Source organism: Pelodiscus sinensis, chromosome 1, assembly GCF_049634645.1.
Source record: "Pelodiscus sinensis isolate JC-2024 chromosome 1, ASM4963464v1, whole genome shotgun sequence".
Classification (NCBI taxonomy): domain Eukaryota; kingdom Metazoa; phylum Chordata; order Testudines; family Trionychidae; genus Pelodiscus; species Pelodiscus sinensis.
Window position 1 is genome coordinate 38,633,771 of NC_134711.1, and position 23,802 is coordinate 38,657,572.

At 40.4% G+C, this 23,802-nt stretch overlaps 1 protein-coding gene across 6 annotated transcripts in view; it reads left to right on the forward strand.

Annotated features, from left to right (window-relative positions):
• The window catches only part of GRM8 (glutamate metabotropic receptor 8), a 570,836-nt gene that overhangs the window by 460,833 nt on the left and 86,201 nt on the right, over positions 1 to 23,802 (forward strand). For all 6 annotated transcript variants that reach the window (XM_075928371.1, XM_014573390.3, XM_014573388.3 and 3 more), the window contains one exon: positions 1,358 to 1,494. In XM_075928371.1, coding sequence (XP_075784486.1) covers positions 1,358 to 1,494 — 137 coding nt within the window. The remainder of the gene's footprint in view (positions 1 to 1,357; positions 1,495 to 23,802) is intronic.

The following is a 23,802-nucleotide window of genomic DNA, read 5'->3' on the forward strand; positions in this document are numbered from 1 at the left end:
TTAGTTTGAGGACAGGTGAAGGTTCAGTTAATTGCTAAGTTTATTTAAATCAGTTCTCACATTCTTAGGATTCTACCATAGTATCGTCTGTTATGTAACTATAATGGTGACATGTTGTATATAAGTATCTGAATAAATCATAGGTTAAAATAATACATTACAGTTTAATTACACTATAAGTGAATACAACTTGGAAAGCCTCTGCTTACTTACTTTTAAAATACAGTGTTAAGTGATTGCTGACAAAAGATCACAGAATGATTTGGTGCTTATAATAATTGTTTATACTTTGAACAGACTGTCTAGAGATATCTGGTGTGAGCTTTGCAATATTGCAAAATTTTCACAAAAGTAACTGAAGATATTTCACACAGCTATGTCCATCAACAGGCAGCTCCCAGATGTGGACCTCCAACCTGATTCTCTGCTGAAGATATTCTAGCTAAGACATGATTTGATACAGTGCCTCAAAGTCTTTTACCACTATGCCACTATACATAGCAAGCGGCATCCTGTATTGATTTCTCCTCCTAACACTTTGACTCTTCTCATGTGTGAATTTTCAGAACAGAGGAGACTGGAATTTGTCACACCTTCAGTACAACACTCCTGACAATTGTGATTTCTGAGAAACTCTGGGCTTAACTCATCGTTGAGTTATATCCATTTTATCCTGGTTTAACTATGTTGACTTAATTAAGGTTCTTTAACCTATGCCATTTGGCAATGGTCCCAAGGGACTGTTCACTAGCTGAGAGCAGCCACAGTCCAATAGCACACAAGCAAAACCCTTGCTGCTGTTAGGATGCCCCATATGCTTGGGGTGTGTGATGCAAGACCAGGCTATGCCAGCATTATCTGAGAACTCTCCAACATCTGGGGAATTCTCAGCTAACCAGACACAAAGCCTGAATCTTTCCTGCACTTTTAGGCTTTACTCAAGTCCTGTGGTGAAGTTTTGACACTTTTTGAAGTTAGTGTGAGTTTTGCCATTGATTTCAACAGGGCCTGGATTTCACTCCTGGTTCTTATAGTAGCCATCTATTACTAATCAATGTTAAGCCTCTAACTGAATATTTATATTTGTAATTTGGTTTGACTTTCTTTATGTAGGTTAGCTAGCACTGATGGATAGTTTATTTTGTGATGCGAGTAATAACATCGCACAACAGCCTTTTCTTTACAAGTTTTTAAGGTTTATTATAATGCAGACAACATTGCACGAAAACTTGCATGATGTGATCATATCATCTTGTCTCATTTTTTTGAGAACATGTTAAAGAAAAAAAAGAAGTTAGAGTTATGATAATGTTTTTGTAGGAACTTTATTTGAATTGTGGTTCATCTTTTTTTGTAGGGAGTGCTGGAACGCCTGTTATTTTCAATGAAAATGGTGATGCTCCTGGACGCTATGATATTTTTCAGTATCAAATGACTAACAAAAGTACAGAATACAAAATAATTGGTCACTGGACAAATCAACTTCATTTAAACGTAAGTAGCAGGTTCATTTCATAGTTGCCATTAATGAGAAGCTGGAGCAGGGGTGGGCAATAACTTGGTGGCGGTTCACCAGGGTTAGCCCAGGGTGGATTGCTGCCACTGTAGTTACCTGCATGGTAACAACAGGTACCACTGATTGCAGCTCCCATTGGCCATGGATTGCTGTTCCCAGCCAATGGGAATGGTGGGAAGCAGCCTGGACCAGGACACTGTTTCCTGCAGCAACCATTGGCCAGGAATGGCAATCCGCAGTCAAGGGGAGCTGAGATCTCTGGTACTAGTGGGTAAATACAGAAGCGAGGGCCTGCTAGGAGCTAACCTTGGCAGACCAGATCTGCCCCATGAGCCACTATTTGCCTACCCCTGAGTTAGAGCATTTGAGCTTTTGTTTAAAAAATCTTATTTTTGATAATTTTATAACCCCAGCAATTTTTTCCTAAGCAAGGAAACTAAAGAAATCTCATTTTTTTAGCACAGATATTCCCTGTGTTCCTCTGTTCCTTTATACTGTATTTTAGCATCTTCTCTCTAGCCAGGTAGGGGTAATGGAAGTTTCTTCTTCATAAATAGGCTATTACCCAAAATAATTGGATGTGCACCACTCATGTCTTCAAGTGATTATGCAAACAGGTGCAACTTTCTTGAAGTCAAAAGGCAGATTTTTTCCAATAATCGCTCATGACCTCAGATCACCCACATGAAAGTAAAGTGCAGGGCTACTGTGCTGCCAGAGTGATAAAATTGTTAATTTATGAACAGAAGAAAGGGAGAGCCTGGAATGACATTCTGGCTATATTTTTATACTGTTAGTTTGGATTATACCCCAACAATAAATAGCCTGGATTTATGCATTAAGGTGCCATATAAAAATATACTTTTCTACTACTGTTATACATAGTGTTCATTTGGGCTGTGGGATCACTAGCAATTTTATTAGTTCCTGGTTTTAGTATTAATCCAAACCACTGTCCAAGCTTTAGGGAACATCAAAAAAGACTTGAGCTGCTGTGGATCCTCCTTCCCCTTCACAGAATGCTAGTCTCCTAAATATATCCACTCTCCCAATCGATACCAGATATCTTCATATCCTTCATTCACCCTGCTTAATCCAGGCAGTCTCATGCCCATCCCTACTTGGTGGTGTCTGCTTCTGAACAAAAGGCCAACAGTCTTTCCCCGCTCCATCAGATCTTCAGGAAATAAGTGGCTGGTTGGCCTGCTTCCCAGGACATCTAGGCTTCAGGAAGTGTGAACCCTGATGACTGGGTCTACCCATCAGTGTTTGCTGATGTCATGCAAACTTCAAAGGACGGGCTTTACACATATCTTGTTTTCAGTATGAGGCACATAATAACCAAAACAAAGCTATAAGTATTTACAAATTATTGTTTCTGAGATTACTTTGCAATAATTATCAGAGTGCTACCAATGGTGATGCATGTAATAGCTTCCCCTTTTCAACCACCGCTCTGAAAAATCACTTCATCTTATCTACCATTCCTACTTAGCAAGATGCCTTTGCCTTATTTTGGGGGCTCAAATGGAAGCATACAAATATGCAGCCTTTGATAACAGGATTATGTGCCTGTGTTATCTCCTTCCAATAGCCTTGTATGAAAGGGAGAGTGTCTCTTTGTATCAGTCTGCTGAGTAGTGTAAGAAAAATAGGAGAGGTGAAGGAGAAATGCTCAACAGCATAAGGAGAAATTTACTAGTCAGTTCTTGAAAACATGAGAATAAGAACTTGAAACTAAAGTTGTGTTCATTACAGTTTGGGGATAAGTTCCATTTTCCCTTAAATGCTACAATTTTGATAGGATGTGAAATAGCTTATTGATGAAGAGAAATATTTATATTTAAATATTTAAGCTTTTCATAATTTGCACTTCATTCTGTTTGATTTAGTTGTAACTGCATTTGTTTTCTTAAAAAAAAAAGATGACTAAAGCTCTTGTTCATTTTTCAGTATTTCAGTCCTGTTGTAGATGGTTTGTTCTTTTTTATATAATCCTTGTTTGTCATGTGATAGTTATGAGGGGTGTGACATATATGGCTAAGCTGGTAAGTATCGGAGGCTACTGAAAACAGCGTTACAACTGAGTTATACAAGCACCTGTCTTTGCTACAATCTTGTGCTCCCATCTCTTTCTTTCCTACTCCCCTCCCCTATTTGTTATTCACCTGCCACATATTATATGAATTTTAGTTTATAAACTCTCTGGGGCAGGAACTATTTCTGCTTAATCTGTTTGCACAGTATCTGGTGCAATGACTCCTAATCCTTATTTGGGCTCTTAGCCACTCATACAATTGAAATAAATTAATTAACAATGATGGTGATGACTGATAATTGTATTCCTTTTCTGTATTCACCAAGCTTAGTACATGTGTGGGTGTTATTTTATCTACTGATTACCTATTGTAACAATGCAACATATTTATTTTACTAAAAACATTTATTGGGCACGGGGTAACCTTTACTGATAATTACCAGCACTGGTAATCAGCACACTGCAAACCATATTATGGTCTTTGATGCCAGGTGGAATTTCCATTGATGGCAAAGGAGGTATCAAGTATAGATCAAAGACAATATACCAATCTAAGATAACAGATCAACTTTTTAAATCACTGACATAAAATACAGGCCTTTTTATATCAATATCTTTCTTACCTCCCAGAACAGATACTTTCCCTTTAGTGAAGCTACACTAGTGAAGCCCTGTTGTTAAGTGACTGCAGTTGTTAACTATTAACCAAATATAATCTATAATACCTAACTTTTTTCATCAGTAGATTTCAAAATACTGTACAAAGAAGGTAAGTACTATATTAGGGTATGTCTACACTGCCACGCTAGTTCGAACTAGGGTGGCTAATGTAGGCATTCGAAGTTGCAAATGAGGCCTGGGATTTAAATATCTCGGGCTTCATTTGCATCTTGCCGGGCGCCGCCATTTTTAAATCCCCATTAGTGCGGACTCCGTGTCTGCGGCTATACGTGGCACGGAGTAGGTAGTTTGAATTAGGCTCTCTAATTCGAACTACCGTTACTCCTCGTGGAATGAGGGGTACCGGTAGTTCGAATTAGAGAGCCTAATTCGAACTACCTACTCCATGCCGCGTGTAGCTGCGGGCACGGAGTCTGCACTAAGGGGGATTTAAAAATGGCGGCGCCTGGCAAGATGCAAATGAAGCCCGGGATATTTAAATCCCGGGCTTCATTTGCAACTTCGAATGCCTACATTAGCCACCCTAATTCGAACTAGGGTGGCAGTGTAGACATACCCTTATTACCCTTCATTTTACAAAGGCAGACCCAGCAGGGCAGGAATGGGAACCCAAGTCCCCACTGTGTCATTCTAATGTTTGATGCACAATGCTACACTTCTGTTCAGAACCGGCATTAGGGGCGGGCGAGCAAGCCAGGCAGTCGCCTGTGGCCGCCATTTTCAAGGGGCCACCAACAGAGCCATTGTTAGGGGCGGGCCACGATCACATTTTGGCCCAACCTCACGAATCCACCCCCCAGATTTCCCTGGTTACTCCCCAACCTTTTTTTTTTTTTGCTTGACAAATGTTTGTCCAGTATTTTTTTTTAAACCATTAGGCAACCCTACGTGTGAGCCAGGAGGTCACTCGGGGCTGCCAATTGGTTAGGACCAGGCCTGTTTAGTTCATTTGGTCTATTCTGCCGACATTTTCATTTCAAACTGCTTTGTAAATTTTCTCATAAAGCTGTTTTATTCAGTAAGCGTATGTCTACCCAGAAAAGTTATTTTGAAATAACAGCCATTATTTCAAAATAACTTTACTAGCATCTACACAGCCAAACCGCTATTTCAAAATTAACTCGAAATAGCGGAGGGCTTATTTCAAAATTGGTAAACCTCATTCCACGAGGAATAGCACCAATTTTAAAATTGCTATTTCGAAATAAGCATTGTGTAGATGCTTATTTCGAAATAGGAGGTCTCCAGCCCTTCCCAGGGTGCCCTGGTGGCCACTCTGGGCACAACCAAGAAAACTCCTCTCCCTTGCCCTCTTCCCAGAGCCCTTAAACGGGTAGACTCTGGCCACAGTGCCTATGCCAGCTCCAAGCCTGCCAGCCCAGAGCCAGCAGTGGCTACACCTGATCCAGTGACCCCAGCATGATCCAGGCAGCTAGTGCCAGCCAGTCCTCCACCGCTCCCCAGGACCAGTCTGCCCGCTCCCAGGAGCCTGCCAAGGGCTGGAAAAGGCGGGCGCCTTCCTGGTCCAGTGCGGAGATCAGAGACCTAATTCAGGTTTGGGGGGATGCCTCCAATGTCCATGATCTCCACACTAAATGGAGGAATGCAGCCGTCTACAGGTGGATGGCTGCCACTCTGGCCACCAAAGGCCACATGCGAACCCAGGAACAGGTTCGCATGAAAATAAAGGAGCTGTGGCAGGCGTATGCCAGGGCCACAGGGGGAAGGTCCCAACCAGGGGCAGACTGAGACTCCTGCCCCTATTCTGATGTTGTGGACCACATCCTGGGGGGCAGGATGGTCCATGCCCCCCAGTGGTCATCGATCCTGGGGCAGAGCTTGCTGCCTCCTGCTGCTCCAGCCCCTGCTGCCTCCCCACCTCCCGCTTTTCCTCCCCCTTCTTCTCCGCCTCCTGCTTCTTCCTCCCCATCCTCCCCACACCTCCAGGGATTCTGAGACTCCTGCACCCATGTTAATGGGAGAAAGTTGGGCCGGCAAGATCCCCAACCCTGAGCCCTGAGTTTCTTCTCCCCCTTCCTCCCCTTGCCAGCTCCCTCCTCCCAGGTTTCCCCCTCCCCTCTCCCACCTTCCCTCCTCCTCTCTCTTACCTTCTTTCCTCTGTCTCAATTCAGTTTCATTCCCCCCACCCCAGTTTTGTTCAATAAAGAGTCTTAGTTGTAATGAACACATGTGTCTTTGAGTGTACAGCAAGAAGGGGGGTTAGGGAGCAGTAAGTGGAAGGACGGGAGGGAGGAATGAGGCACAAGCCCCCAGTGGGGCACACCAGGGAGACTGTTACTGCCTGTAGAACGTGCTGCCAGGCTTGCAGCAACACGTCCATGAGAAGCACCAGAGTGCCCAGGGGTAGCTCCGGCTCCATGCCGCAGAGTGCTGTTGTGTTCTGAATGAAGGCAACCAAAGTATGCAGAGAAAAAAATGCTTTGCTGTCCTTCAGAGATGTAGGCAAGCAAGCAGAGAAACCTTAGAACGGGATGTCCGGGGGGTCTCTTTAAGCACAGGTCTCAGATAGCCTCAGGCAGCAGCCACACAAGGTAACTCCTGACCTGATGACCTGCCAGAACCGGTTCCGGCCAACCTTAAATGCAATTCAGCATCCGCTCAGTGTGGACGCACTATTTTGAAATAGCAAAATGTTATTTGGAAATGCGTTTTGTGTCTAGACGCATTATTTCAAAATAAGATATTTCAAAATAACTATTTTGAAATAAGATATTTCAAAATAACGCTGTAGGCTAGACATACCCTAAATGTTGTACTTCATTGAACTATATATTTTTAACAGAAACTTCATAGAAGTATTGCATATACTCTAAGGGCTTTCTCTGTGAATGATCAGTGGCCATTGTTAAGTTAACTTAACAATTAGTATATTTCCTCTGTTATGGAGTATTGAACTAGGTTGTCTAGGATATTTTTTCTTATAGATTTTGGCTGCTAGTCCCCATGCTACAGTGTGTCTGACCACTCTCTGGTCTCTGGTCTGGTCCTGACTTTAAGCTGGACCTTCAGGATTTGTGTACTGGGGACTTTGGTTCTTTAAAAGTTTTAACTAGCTCCTCAGGGGTCTTGTGGTCAACATGTCCTCTATTGGTGTGATATTGGCTTTTCTTTTGGGAAGAAAATACTAAAACTAGTTAGATAAAGACTCTGTATCTGAATCCCTAAAGGTTTGTTTGTCAATTGATTTGGCTGGCTTCAGAGTTCCTTCTAACTATGATATGGGTTTCTTCCTTTAAATCTCAGTAAAGTTAGTGCTTTCCTTCAGGCGGACTGACCTTTCAGTTTCCCTCTGCGGCAGCTATGGCTTCCAGAATCGGTATTTATTATTACTGCTCAACACTGAACCAACAAGAATAAACTCTTTAACTTGACAATGCTAATGTTCAAGCAAAGCAGCTGGCAAACAGAATATAGAAATCAAAATTTTAAAGCACATTTAGTCCCCATATATACATTTTAACACAGGAGCAGATTTTGTCTGGCTTAGAGATATCAGATTCTGAATGCTGTCAGATGAATTTCAGAAACCCCAAGGGCCTGAAACAAAATACAGGACTATGTAGCACTTTAAAGACTAACAAGATGGTTTATTAGCTGATGAGCTTTCGTGGGCCAGACCCACTTCCTCAGATCAAATAGTGGAAGAAAATTGTCACAATCATATATACCAAAGGATATAATTAAAAAAAATGAACACACATGAAAAGGACAAATCAAATTTCAGAATAGAAGGAGGACGCGGGGAGGGAAGGTAAATGTCTGTGAGCTAATGGTATTAGAGGTGATAATTGGGGAACCTATTTTGTAATGGGTAAGATAGCTAGAGTCTTTGTTGAGACCCCCACACAGTGTCGAATTTTAGCATGAATGACAGTTCAGAGGATTCCCTTTCAAGTGCAGATTTAAAAGGCTTCTGAAGCAGGATGCAGGTAATTAAGTCTTTGAGACAGTGCCCTTTCTGGTTGAAATGGCAAGAAACTGTTTTTTGCCATTTCAACCAGAAAGGACACTGTCTCAACGACTTAATTACCTATATCCTGCTTCAGAAGCCTTTTAAATCTGCACTTGAAAGGGAATCCTCTGAATTGTCATTCTTGCTAAAATTCGACACTCTGCATGGGGGTCTCAACAAAGACTCTAGCTATCTTACCCACTACAAAGATAGCTTCCCCAATTATCACCTCTAATATCATTAACTCACAGACATTTACCTTCCTTCCTTCCGCCCCCCCCCCCCCCCGCATCAGCCTTCTGTTCTGAAATTTGATGTGTCCTTTTCATATGTGTTCATTTTTTTTAATTGTATCCTTTGGTATATATGGTTGTGACTATTTTCTTCCACTATTTGATCTGTGGAAGTGGGTCTGGCCCACAAAAGCTCATCAGCTAATAAACCATCTTGTTAGTCTTTAAAGTGCTTCATAGTCCTGTATTTTGTTTCAGCTACACCAGACTAACACGGCTACATTTCTATCACTATTCCCCAAGGGCCTGATTCTCATTCACAAGAGGGCTACATTTCACCACCCTGGCAGTGTACATTTGCACACACTTTAAAATCCCTTTAAACTACCGGACTGGTGTAAAGGAGATATTAGAAAATATGATCCTAGACAATAAGTTATGTGCCTTTTTGTGATTTCCATTTCTTTATTGCAAGTAGCAGACAAGGTATTTCAGAGCAAAATTTGAAAGAAATAATATTTGCCTCAAAAAAGTGCTGATATTCATAACAAATAAGACACACATAAAGCACTGTAGTTTGTTTCCACCGAAAACCTCATATTTTATTCATTTAGCTACAGTACTCTGCATACCAGGTCACATGTAATACTTCCTAACAAATGTGTGGACTTTGCAAATTTGAGCCTTCAGCCATATAATCTCCACAGGAGGAAAGCTGTTAAAACAAGCTTGCAGTCTTTGGCATTTATGATTTGGCAAATGTACTTCCTTTTATGATTAATAATGAATCCCTTTTTAAAACTTGGGTCACTTAGCACTATGTGTTGTAACATGAGTGCTAGCTAGAAATGCTTACTGACGGCTTCTCTCAGCTGCAGTAACTAGAGCAAGTCCTGAGCCAGGAAGATCAGATCCAAATTTATGAAACACTTGTTTTTTAACATTAGACTTCTTTCCTCCTCCACTGAATAGAAGTTGGGGAAATAAAAAAGCATCAGTTTTACATGATTGTTTTAGCATTAAGGAGAAACCTGGTCACTCAGATTAACAGAGACTGTATACAAGAATGGTAAGTGACTTGTTTATGGATTTTATTCTGTAGCAACATCTTCATTAGCACTGTTTTTCAGCTAAGAAAGGATTAAATTAGACCTTTCTAGACATGAAGATCTAACAGAGATGGTAACAATTGTAAAACCATGCTGGCCTTCAGCACAAGGTTTGGGGAACTAGTGAAGCCTGGAAATCCTACAGAGCACATTGAACTTAACCTTTTGGCAAGAGTGTAAGAAAAGGAGGTTTGTCAGCGCTGAGTCTCTGTCCCAGGGTCTAGAGGCCTCACACATTATAAGCCTAACCTTGTAGGAAAGGATCAGCATTGAGATCCCTCAATTTTTATGAGTCAGAATTAAAACTATACTGACTTCCTGCCTATTGAACAGTAGAAAAGCAAAAATGATATAAAAAGCTTGGGATCTTTGCTCTACCTTTAGTAAACAAGACTTGGGGCTTACCCTAGTGCATTACATTTCATTAAAGGACCCAAAAGATCCATTTTCATCCGATGGCTAATATAAATTTGATTGTATAAAAAACTGCAGAATCCAAACTCAAAGAATAACAGTGGGCAAAACAAAACAAAACAAAAACTCCTAGTTGGAGCACCTTCTAGAAACTAAAAAAGTTGGAGCACTCATCATCCTAATAGATTTTGGGTAACCAGGGTGATTGATAAGAGTGCTTTTGCATGCAAATAATCTCATAGCAAGACAGTTCATCCTTGCTTTCCAAGAAGGCAAGTTGATCATGAATAATATCTTATGAATAATACTGAATGGATGAACAAACAAGTGCATTTTCTCTGCTGTTGTGAAAAAAGTTCCACTGACTTTCTCTTTAGTATATATGGTAACTCAAAGCTAGGCAGGAAAAGACCATTAGATGATTTAGAGGAGAGTTGCTAGGCTCCACTAAAATAGAGCTGGGTGTTCAATAGAATTGACAGATGAGTGTGACTCGTGTTCTCCCTCACTAATAGAGTCTGAATACATCAGGGAGCCTCTTTGCAGGAAGTACAGATGCCAGACTTCACAGCCCAATCGATAACAGCAGACAATGAATGCAGTCTGTGGGCCAGTCTGTGAAATAGACAGGTTGGGCCAAAAAGAGGTTATTTTAAAAAGCAGCACTTTTGTGAGTGCTTAATTAGGGAAAGGGGAAAAGTAGAACATGTGTAGCCATGGGAGATTATCCCAATGTTCTTAAACATTTTGCCTTTGAAGAAAAGAGCTAAATGAATACAGATATAGAAAGTACATCAGTTGGTTTGGAGACATACTTCTACTAGATTAGAAAGCATACAGTACATTATTGAACATCTGAACAGACATTTGATTCAGGGTTCAATGAGTAGAAAGATACAGAAAAATAACATCATGTCTTCTTTAACGCTTACTATATGACAGAATTAATAGTCCTTTTTTTTCAATGAAATTGAAGTCGAGACTTCCATGAAATGCTGTGGAGATGAGGAAATGAAATGAGATGCACAAGAAATGCTCTGAACTTAGATAACCATTTGTTCATCATTAGAAAATTGCCATATTACCAATAAAACTGCCTCTGCTCAAGAACTAAGACAAATAGAGATTTTCCCCACCTTGTCAGAGTCAGTGAAAGTCAGGTTTCTCAAATGAAATATGGGGTTGTACAACACTGAGAAGTGTGATGAAAAACTTGACTATGAATTTGTCACAAGCCTCTTGCTTCAGCAGTAAGTATTGTGCCATTTTTGTGATCCTTACATATAGGTACTATTATGCTTTGAAAGAACTATGTTTTAAATAGCCATAGGATGAGAAACAGCAGATTAATTTTATGTACTTCTGATAATTTCAAGAAACATAAAAACCCCCTATGACATATGATAAATTAAATCATACTGTTCAGTTTTAAAATAATCATTTCCTCTTTCACACTCAAGGCCACTTGAGAAAGAGCAACTAAGGGTACATCTACACTAGCACATTAGTTCGAGCTAGGTAGGGTAATGAGAGCAAGAGGAGTTGCAAATGAAGCCAAGAGGAGTAACGGTAGTTCGAATTAGGATCTTTAATTCGAACTACCTACTCCGTGCTGCGTGTAGCTGCGGGCATGGAGTTTGGACTAAGGGGGATTTAAAAGTGGTGGCACCTGGGAATTACCCTATCTAGCTCAAACTAATGAGCTAGTGTAGACATACCCTAAGAGCCGTCAGGTGCTTAGTTAGTTGCTCTGTGAAACTTGTCAATGTTATTATATTTGACACAGAAAAACATCTATTTACATATAATAAGGAGTTCAGTGAATTTGTTGCTAACAGTATGTATGTAGCAAATTGTTTCTGATGAAGCAGTGTGGAACATGGGGCAAAAAATAGACTAAAGTCACCAGGATTCATTTTTAATTTTTTTTTTTTGCTGACTCTTAAACTGTACTATAAATCTGGAGGTATAATGTTTACTATTAACAGCCAGAATAGTTGATTGATATAAGTTTAATGGCTGTGCATTTGCTTTAACTAAATGAACTCTATTACAAAATTTCTACTAATTTAAAAATCATTCTGTTGAAGAAAACATTCTGGAAAGGGATTTCGTTATAAAAAAGAACAACTATCAGTTGGCAGCTTGTTTGCTAATTCATGTATTTGTTTTCTGTTTACTTTGTCACACTTTCTGTCCTGGTTTTTTAAATTCCATCACAATAGAATTAGCTAATTTATGACACAACATATTGTTGATGTTTATATATTTATATAACAATGTTCATCCACATCTCAAAGCAAATTTTATTAAAGCATATGTAAAGAAATCCCTTTTAACATTTCTGGAAAACACCCAACACTGGGAAAAACAGAGTAGTTAATTAATAGGTTATAGATTGGTGGTGGACAATCCATGGGCCACACGTGGCTTCTCAGGGTAAGCCATTGATGGACCGCTGGACAGGTTATCTCACAGAGCAGGTATAGTTGATACAGGTAATTTGCTTCCAAGAGTTTTAAAAGAGCTAACTGTAGGGGCATGGGGAAGAGCTGGCTATACTGTTAGCATTGCTTTTCAATAAATTATGGAGCACTAGGGAAGTTCTAAAAGACTGGAATAAAGTTATATTTGTGTCAATTTTTTAAAAAAGTAAATAGGATAATCAGAGTAGTTATAGGTCTATCAGCCTAACATTGATCCCAGATAAGAATAATGAAATGGCTGATATGGAACTAAAGAAGAGTTATGTAATAAATACAAAGCAACATGAGTTTCTGGATACTATATCCAATCAAATTAACTTGATATCTTTTTTTAATGACATTATGCTATATTTGGCACTAGTGTGACAGAAGTTGGAATACAGTGTCTGGTTTTAGTGTCCACAATACAAGAAGGATGTTGATAAACTGAAAGTGGTTCAGAGAAGAGTCAGGTGAATGAGTAAAGGATTAGAAAACATATCTTATAGTGATAAAAGTTCCATCTATTGAACTTTACAGGCACAAGGTTAAGGAATGGCCTGATTACAGTCAATAAGTATCCTCATTTTGAACAAATATTTAATAATGGTACCTTGATCTAGCAGAGAAAGGGATAACATGATCCAGTGGCTGGCATTTCAAGCTAGACTCATTTGGACTAGAACTAGGATAGAGATGTTTAATGTTGAGAGCAATTTAACAATGTATTAAGGATTGTGGTGGATTCTCCATCACAGACAATTTTTTAAACACAAGATTGGATGTTTTACTAAAAAGCATTAGAAATTATTTTAAGGCAGTTCTATGGCCTGAGTCCTACAGGAAGACTGACTAGATGTCACAATGTTTTTTTCTGGCCTTCGATTCTCTAAATTTCTCTAGATTAGGATTAGAAAGTAAAATTGAAGCTCAGTTGGGATGTAAGGAAGATGATATAAGGAATCTCCATCAATGGAGATATTTAAGAGCAGGTTGGACAGACATATATTGGGATGTTCTAGAAGGTGCTTTGGTCCTGCCATGGGGGCAAGGGACTGGACTCAATGACCTCTTGAGATCCCTTCTAGTTCTAGTTATTCTATGATTCTATCCATTGGACATGGTTGTTACAGTAGATAAGATTAATGCCTTCAATATGGAGGCTCTTTTCCGTTCTTTTCCCAATACAGTCGCTAATTTGCAATACACCTTATACAACTTCAGAAGGTTTCAATAGTCAAATGTGCATTTTAGAGCTGTCCCTTGCTAGATGCACAAGATCTCTGCATTCAAACTTAGAAGTGAGTATGGTGTCCCATGCCTTTATTACCTTCAGATTCGATTTTGCATCTTCATGTGGGGCAGTATATGAAACCCACTTTACCGTTTCCCAAACTGAGATTTGTCCAAGACATTCATCCATGTTGATGCCTTTTACCTCATTTTTGGTGGGATGTAATTTTACAGGTCACCTCATTAGAGCTAAAACCATCCATGAAATCTGGGGTCTTTCTCATTTACTTTGATTTCTTCCTTTCTTTCACCCAGAGTAGCACTTTCACTCTGGCTAACCATGATGAATCCAGCATCTCTATTTGTGGTATCTCCAACACTCTATAACCTGGTGGCTAGAAAATCTTCAGGAATCCCCTCTTACTTTCTCCCTTGAAAACAACATTTTTAACCTCTGTGATATATACGGTCTCTAGTGTCCCAGCAGTCAGCGCTTAAAAGCTTTTAACTGGAGGGTCTCCAATGTGACATCAGAATGTAATCTTTTAACTACTGTTTCTCTACCCTAGCTGTGTTATTTAATTCTTATTGCAGCTCAAAATGTTTTATGCTTTGTGTCTTCTCTGCTTTTTGTTCATGTTTGTGTTTTATCCATAGCAAAAAGATTTTTCTTCTGTAAATATTCTCAACAGTATTTCTCTCACTTAAATTTGTTTCTCTTGCTTGTTTTGTGTGCTGCCAGCTCACCAAGTCCCAGTGTAGAATTTTTAATTTATGTATTGACTCTTCATTCTAAGTGGCAACCCAGACCTGGCAACAAGCTTTTCCTCTGCTGCTAGAAGTCTCTAAATACCAACAAACATTTGTCAGGCAGTTCAGAGCCAGTTCATACTTTCAGATGTTTGAATCCAGTTTGTTCACCGAGCCGTGGACCCATGTTTAAAGACCAAGATGATTTTCTTTGTCTATGTAGAACTGACACATCAAGAGCTAATTAGAGTGGGAAGAACTGAGTTTTCACTATGAGGAACTGACATGTAGTTAACAAAAGAAATATGACTTTCATTATAGTGACAGTTGATAGCACTTTAAAGTAATATAAATATATACATCTCTGGATTTAGCTTAGTGAAATGCTTCAAGATGAAACATCTACTATATATGTGAAAGAGTTTGTCTGTCCATCCATCTCTCTGTTTGTGCAAGAACTCCTCCTAAATGTAAGAGCTAGGACCACCAAATTCAGTATGCAGCTTTCTATTATCATAACAGGATTTGGTTATGCCAGGAAAATCGGATGTGCCCAGAATGGGATTGATTCTCCTAAATCCATACAGACAAGAGACAGAACCATCAAGCAGTTGAAAGGGGCTGGCTAGGGGCACCCTCTCTCCCAATCCAGCCCAGGACTGCTCCAGCCCAATCGTCCCACTGCCGCTGTTGCCCTTTAGGAAAGGTGGTGTGGTTGTGGTGGCTGAAGCTCCCCCTTTCCCAGTTCATTCGTGGATGCATAAAACCACACCAGAGAATCACTAGGCAGGTAAAACTGTCTGGCTGGAGGCTCAAACCCCTCATCCAGGACTGCCTCAGCCTCCCACCCCCCAGGTTCCCTTTTGAGAGGGCAGGGAGGCTGAAGTACTATATAAACAAACAGTCCAATTCCCTCCTTTGATTGTCTCTCTCCCTCCCCCCCAAAAAAAGAACAAAAAGGATGTTGTAGTGCTGGTTAGTTCAATTGGTGAAGAAACTTAAGTATTAATATGCTGTAGCCTTCTCCTTTAAACATCAAAAAATAATCTGGATATAGATAGTTATATCTCCATAAAAAAAATTCTAAAAAAAAATCTATCACAGTACCAGACATGGTAGGAGAACTTAAATAAAAAAGAGACCCAGATTATTTTCTGATGTTTAAAGGAGAAGGCTACATCATATTAATACTTAAGTTTCTTCACCAATTGAACTAACCAACTACTACACCATCCTTTTTGTTCTTTTTTTTTTGGGGGGGGGGGGGAGACAATGACCTTGAGTGGTCATTGAGTCCAGTCACCTGCCCTCATAGCAGGACCAAGCACCCTCCCTGATGGATTTGTCCCAGATCCTCCTAAATGATTGAACTCACAACCCTATGTTTAGCAGGCTGATCTCAAACCACTGAGCTATCCCTCCCCCTCCTTCTTTCTTTTCTTTTTCTCTTCTTTTCTTTTTCTTAGTTTTGTTTAAGTTCTCCTACCATATCTGGCACTTTGATAGATGGTGGGAATGTGATGAACACTTAGTTCGCTAACATTTGAAAAGTATCATAAGTCCCTTAGATGAAAGGTACTGTAGAAATGCAAAGAATAATTAAAATTAGTTATCTGAGTTATGCCAATACAAATTTACCATTAATGTTAATATGAATTATAAGAAATCAATTGAATATGAATTTCCAAGAATGTCCTAGAAGCATAGATGCTGGAATTAAGTAAGGATGTCGGGGTGCTCTCACATCCCCTGGTTTGAAGTGGTTACCATGATATACAGGATTTACAGTTTGATTCAATAGCTTTTTGCACCCCCATATACAATTCCAGCATTCCTGCCCAGAAACTTGAAAGAAAAGATGTTGCTATTCTTGCAGTTGGCCTTAATGATTCATTTGTGGCAATGTATTTTTTTCCAAAATACTCCACAGGAAACATGTTATGTACTAGGTTAAAGTGTCTTGAGAGCAACTTGAGTAGGATATCTCCATGTAATAAAAACTTGAAGTAGAAGAGAGTAATTTTGTGTATTTCTCTTGAAAGTGAAGAGCCATTCTCCAGGTGCTTTTATAGCAATTAAAATTTATAACTACAAAAGTATAAATCACACACGCGCACGCGCACGCGCACACATACACAAAATGCATCCTAGAATGCCATAAAAATTCACACTTATAATTATCTGTAATAATACCAGTAACTTCTTCTCTGACATCCCACCAGTCTACACTGCACCTTTCCCTTTCCCTATAATCCTGAGGGGGAAAAGATCCTTGCAGCCTGCCTTGATGGTTTATGAATCTGGCCTCTGGCTTCTGTCAGGTGGAAGAAGGGAATGCAATTCAAAAATGAGGATCAGTCCCAGAAAAAGGCCTGCAACCAGCTCCCACTTTTAAGCCAAGAGGGTGTAAATTCAAATTTTCTGTTGCTCACTTAGCTGTTTCTCACATGAGGAAAGAAGCAGTCTCTTATATAATCAGGTCCCAAGCCATTCAGTTTAAAACCAACCATTTGAATTCTGTCTGGAAGCTAACAAGCAGCCAGTGCAGATTATTTTAACTCCAGCTTTCTTCTTTGATCAAAATAATTTCTTATTGTGAACATAAGATAAGGGTCACTCCAATGTAGCTTCAGATGAGAAGCGCATTTCCATGGCCACCATGCCTTTAATGAGCACACCTGAGGGAGAGGTGCATGTCCCCCATCTGGGTCAGGTCCAGCTTTGGCGACATGGGGGCCATGGAAGGACCACCTGCCCCTGGTAGCAGCAGCTCTGGGGCAGTTCTAGTTTGGGTGCTATAGCTGGGGAAAGGTGCCCTCTCCTCTGGCCCCAGCATTTAACAGATGCAGCTGGGAGTAGAGGGAAGTTGCATGCTCCTCTGGCCCCAGCACAGAGCTGCTACAGCTTGGGGGTAGGCACATCCCCCCAGCAGTCCAGAATGGAGCTGCTGTGGCAGCTATGTTCTGGGGTTGGCTGACAGAGGTGGCACTGTGTGCCGCCACCCTAAGCACCTGCCCTCCCTGACCCCACCCTGAGCCATCTGTCAACATTTGCACAGGTATGTCAATTTTGAGGACTGTACTTGATTTAGAGATTCTGTTTCTTTTCTGTTTGGTTTATGAGAAGCTCCACTATATTTGCCAGCTTTGTCCACATATTCATTCTGCTGATACCATTATTGGACCTAACCAAATGAGTTGTAAGATCAAGAACACATATTCCTGCACATCCAGAAATATAATCTATGCTATCATGTGCCGAAAGTGTCCGTCTGCTATGTACATTGGACAAACATCTCAGACACTTCGCCAAAGGATTAATGCCCACAAAACAGATATCAGACAAGATCACAAAGAAAAAACAGTTTCTTGCCATTTTAACCAGAAAGGACACTCTCTAAATGACTTAGCCACCTGCATTCTGCTACAAAGACCTTTCACATCTGCACTTGAAAGGGAATCCTCTGAACTGTCATTCATGTTAAAATTCGACACTCTCCGGGAAGGAATGAACAAACGCTCAAACTATCTTACCCATTACCAAGATAGCTTCCCCAATTATCACCTCTAATACCATTAGCTCACAGACATCCCATTCTCCCCACCTCTAATATCATCAATTCACAGACACTTACCTTCCTTCCTCTCCCCCCCCCCCCCCGCATCCCCCTCCTGTTCTGAAATGTGATTTGTCCTTTTCATATGTGTCCATTTTTTTAATTGTATCCTTTGGTATATATGGTTGTGACTATTTTCTTTCACTATTTGATCTGAGGAAGTGGGTCTGGCCCACGAAAGCTCATCAGCTAATAAATCATCTTGCTAGTCTTTAAAGTGCTACATTGTCCTGCATTTTGCTTCAGCGACCCCAGACTAACACGGCTACATTTCTATCACTATATAGTAGATAGTTATTCCTTTCTCATCCCCTGCCCCTTGCTACCTCAATGGGGTTATAACTGCCCAGTGCCCCATCTCTGGCCCCTTGTTACCCCCTGTAGTCATTACACAATATAACTTTCCATCCCATAACTCCTGCTGCCCCTTTGTGGTAATTATATGGCAGAGCCCTCTCTGTCCATTTTATGAGAAGCAATCCCATTCTAGGTACATCCAATTTTCCGGGCAAAACCAAACCCTGTCCTTGGTTTAAGTTAAGAGGAGGCTGGATACTGAATTTGGTGGTGCTAGCTCTTACCATTTAGGAGGCTAGACAGACAAATGCTCTCAAATATAGAGTAGATTAATGCTAGAGGTTACTGAAAGCAAGGGTAGCGGAGAGGACACACGTCTTTCTGATTAGAACAGTGTTTTTTAGTTCCTGGTGTTTATTTTTTGAGAAATAATTGTTCATGTTTTAAGAGTAAAAATTGGTTAAAATCAATGTTTATATAATGGTTTTCTTTGAGTTATAAAAGCTGCATATCACCAGCAATGTGATCTCAGCAAGCCCTGGAAATTTTTAGCACTTCAATCTTAGGTCTCACCAGCCTGCCACATACATCATTATTAAATCTGCAAATACTTGACATTTGGGGTTTCAGTGTCTGTTTTATGAAGCTCCCTTGTCAAATGCTTGCCTCATAGAGTCCAAGAATCGTAGAAGATTAGGATTGAAAGAGACCTCAGGAGGTCATCTAGTCTAACCCCTTGCTCAAAGCAGGACCAACCCCAACTAAAACATTCCAGCCAGGGCTTTGTCAAGCCTGGGGTTAAAAACCTCTAGGGATGGAGATTCCACCACCACCCTAGGTAACCCGTGTCAGTGCTTCACCACCCTCTTGATGAAATAGTTTTTCCTAATAATCAAACTAGACCTCCTTGACTGCAACTTGAGACCATTGCTCTTTGTTCTGCATCTGCCATCACTGAGAACAGCCTATCTCCTTTCTCTTTGGAACCTCCTTTCAGGAAGTTGAAGGCTGCTATCAAATCCCCCCTCACTCTTCTCTCCTGCTCAGTTCCCTCAAATGTGTGAAGTTATCAGGTTGACTACAAATGTCCAAGCCATAACTCAGGAAATGTTCACTCCAAAACTGGCCAAGATAGGCCAGAAGTTCCAAAGAGGATTAGATAATGTGCTTTCCTTCTTTCTTTTCTGCAGGCTTTTGCTACCAGTTTATGCCAGATCAGTGGGGGAAACTTTGATTACCAAGAAGCAGGAAAAAAGCAAATTTCAGAGCAATCATCAAATTCTTAGGGGGTCAAAATACAATACAATACAATAAAATAAATGTAAACCTTATTCATCTGGGGTCCTCTTTTGGAAATTCTCTATCTTGGCACCACATCCCTAATCCTTAATTTGTCTGGCAGCTACCCTTTTCTATTTGATCACTCTCCTTAGTAGTTAGTTACTTTTTTTTTGTCTTCTTTAGAGCTGTTCCCATGTCTGGCAACACCAATGTTCTTGATAGCAGGTTTGATTTCCTCCGGTCACTCCCCTTTCCTTCTTTGCTTTCTTCTCTAAGCCATTGCCTGCCTTTTTATCACTCCTTCTCCCATCACTTTGATACACCTTTGGGGAAACTGAAACCGATCCACATCCTTGTTGATCACAAGAAGAAGAACATGCAATGGTTAGGGCAGTATCAAAGGATACAGGAGACCCAGTTTCAAGTCCCTTCTCTACCACAGGCATCCTTGGGCCAGTCACTTAGCCTCAATTCCCCATTTTTATAATGGATGAAATAGGATCACTCTATTATGCTGCAAAGATAAACACATAAAAGATTCTGGTTACCTCATCTCAAAAAAAGCTATATTAGAATTGGAAAAGAAAGACAGAGAAGGAGAACAACATTTATTAGGGATAGCTGCAGCGGCACAGGAGCCAAGCAAACAGAGCTGTAAACAGGGGAGTTTGAGTGGGAGTTCTGTTGGAGGAGAAGTTTGTAACTGGTTTTGTATTTGTATTGTTTGTAGGGGCAGTGTGCTGGGAGAGAAGCTGAGCCCTGATTAGGGGGCGGGGCTTCACTGATTAGGGGTCCTATAAAGGTAGCCTTCTAGTCAGGCAGCGGCACAGATAGTGACAGGATTATGTGACAGGATTATGATGATCAATAGATGGCTTAGGCAGTGGTGCTATAAGGAGGGCTTTGGGATGTATGGTCACTGGGAGGCATTTATGGACAGAGGACTGTTCTCTAGGGATGGACTTCACCTAAGTAGGGAGGGAAATAGACTTCTAGGATGGAGGCTGGCTTAACTGATTAAGAGAGCTTTAAACTAGGAATTTGGGGGAGACGGTTGAGAGATGCCCAGGTAATCTCTACGCCAGATTTTAACACTGAGAGGGAGGAAAATGAAGTAAGAAAGGATATAGCTGGGGGTAGGCGAATGAACATGAGGAAGGGTGGGGTGGATACTAGTCTAATAGGTCATATTGGAGGTATAACGTCCATGCCAAATTGGGTAAAGTATAATGCCAGGTGGCTCAGCTTAGGCAAATGGAAACACAAGATGGCTCAGGTCAGCCCTGTGTGGCCTGGCTTGTGCCAGCATCTGAGCACTGACCTTCTTTTTCACAGCATTCCATTTTCAGTTTAAGGAAATGACATCTTAACGATTGTGAATGGTATGAAGAGAGTAAATAGGGACATATGATTTACCTTCTTCACATAACACAAGAACTAAGGGGTCACCCAATGAAATTAACAGATAACAGGTTTAAATAAACAAAAGGAAGTACTTTGTTGACACAGAGAACCTGTGGAACTCACTGCTAGTAGAAGTTGTGAAGGCCAAATGCATGCCTGGGTTTAAAAAATTAAATAAGATCATAGAGGATAGGTCCCTCAATGGCTATTTGTCAAGAGGTTTAGGGATACATGCTCTGAGTTTCCCTAAGTTTCCAGCTGCCAGAATGTGGGACTAGATGATGGGATGGATCAAATAAAACTGTCCTGTTCTGTTCATCCACTCTGAAACATTCAGCGTTGGCCAGAACACAGAATACTGGGCTAAATGGAGCATTCGTTTTTGATGAAGAATAATGTAGTATTTTTTTCCCTAGTCCATTGAAATATCTAGGAAGAAAGTTATCTTTCACAGACTATTTTTCAACAAAATGAGTTTTTTTTTATATTTTTTACTGATTTCAAAGCAAGGGTTTCAAACACTATGGAAATACAGTGTCAAGTGGAGTGCACTGAGAATATATTCATTGCACACTTCCAGTCAGTTATTTGCTGTGGGAGGAATGAATACAGAGAATTTCTCACCCACACAAATGTAACTGTAAAACAAACAAGCAGCAACAAAGAAAAAAACAATTGGCAGAAGCATTCATTATTTTAGGGCAAAGCAAAGAATATTATTTTTTCTAACTGATAGATCTATTGAAAAAATTGAAACACATATGCCACCAACCGAATACAGTTTACCCCTTATATCCTCTGGTAACATGCCAGATAGCTGATGAGTCTATATGTCAAATGAATACACTCAATTATCATTCTAATTTGATATCCTGTAGGCAGCCTGGCATGATACCACAACTTTCCTTATCTATCCCAGCTGCTTTTGTGATAATATTGATAGAAATATTTGTCACAAATTCTTGTTAGTTGTCATTTGTACATTTTCCTGTTTATAAGTTAAGAAATGTTTGTGAAATTGGAGAATTGTAAATAATCAATTTTTATTTCAAAATTTCATGCACAATATTTTTATTGTGTTGGAATGTTTGAGAAAATTGAAATGCATTTTGGTTCTGAAAATAAAAACAATATTTTGAAAAAAGTAGGAGATTGATGGTGGTTTCCAGAGGCATTGAGGACTAATATATTAAGTAAATGAGAGTGAGTCACATAATCCAGAATTACTCTGTCACTGTCAGACTTTAATAGTACTTTGTTCTGATATAGAACTTTACAGATATTTTGTAGTCCAATTGGTAAATGTTATTATTGATGTGGGCACAATAAGACACAGACACCATAATACATTTAAATTCAGAGGCCACAACTTTGTTTAAAACTTTATCTAGCTGTGGTTACCTTGCCAAAGTACCCAGGAGGGTTCTTTCAATGTGGATGTCAATGAGCACCAATATCTTGGGTAGATTATGAACCTGAGGTTTGGTGCTCCTTCATAACCCTGAGATCTTCCCAGCGACCTTGATAGGAATTCAGAGTCCTGACCTTATCCCCTGCTGCACATCAGAGGTAGGAGAAATAAAATAAGGGGGGGGAACCACAAGCTGTGTGAAACATAGTTGTACACTCCCTCTTCATACAATGCTGTGCCAGGACTTAAGCCCAGGCAACCCACTGAGTTGATTCAGGGTGGAACTGAAATAGGGAGCATGAAATGGTTACCATACGTGGGCAGAAAACTGTAACAATTCCTTCAAGCTTCTCCACCACCACCAAACGGGAGCCAATCACCCATCCCCATCCCCACCATCCAAAGAAAGCAGTGGCAAGCAGGACAGGTCTCAGAACCTGGAGCCAGACGACATATGTGACCTCTCTTCCCCAAAACCATTCCCTACAGTAGAAGGGAGAAGGATGAGAAAGATAACGCCACAGACTGAAGGCAAATGGAGGTAAGGAAAGAAAGCAGGCATGTGGAACATCCTCAGCGGTTCTCACTTGAGACCGCCTGTCTTGCCCCAGTCCCAAACGTTGACATCAGTGCTCCCAGGCTAGAGGTGTAGGGATTTCCATTGAACATATTGAGAAACTGAGGTTCAAAGAGGTAACATTATTGTTCAAGATCACAAAGGAAGTCAGGGTCAAAACTAGTATCATAAAACAAGACAAATTGACTCTCAGTCCTATGCAAATTCCATTAGAACACAAATTATTAGTTCATTTCCTGTGTGTGTCTTCATAGATAGTTCCTACTGAACTATTTACTTGTATTTGGGGACATCTTAAATCCTATATATTGTCAAGATTTCACATAGAGTAAATATTATTGCCCCATCTTATAGCTAGTGAAACTGAGAAATATTAGGGTCTGTCTACACTTTGAGCGGGAGGTGTAAATTCCAACTTGAGGAGACATACCTATGCCAGTGTGGTTTGAGCTAATGTGCTAAAAATACAGTCCCACAAAAGGGCAAGCCAGCCTGAGAACATGCCTTACATTCCCAAAGAGAGTGTACTAGGGAGAGCTCTCCTCTGCTGCAGCTTGTGCTGCCATGGCTACCCTCTGTTTTCAAAATGGTATCTCAGTCAGACCTTCTGAGTCAGCCCAAAGTGTAGATGTACCCATAGAGTGGTTCAGTGGTTTGCCTAGAAAGAATTGTGTGTTAGTGGGTAAATAGGAGTCTCTCATCCTGGTTCTAATAGCAAGTCAGTGTAGTGGAGTAACTCACATGACCAGAGCACTGCCATGGATGGGTATAAACTGTTCATAAAGGATAGGCATGGGTTAAAAA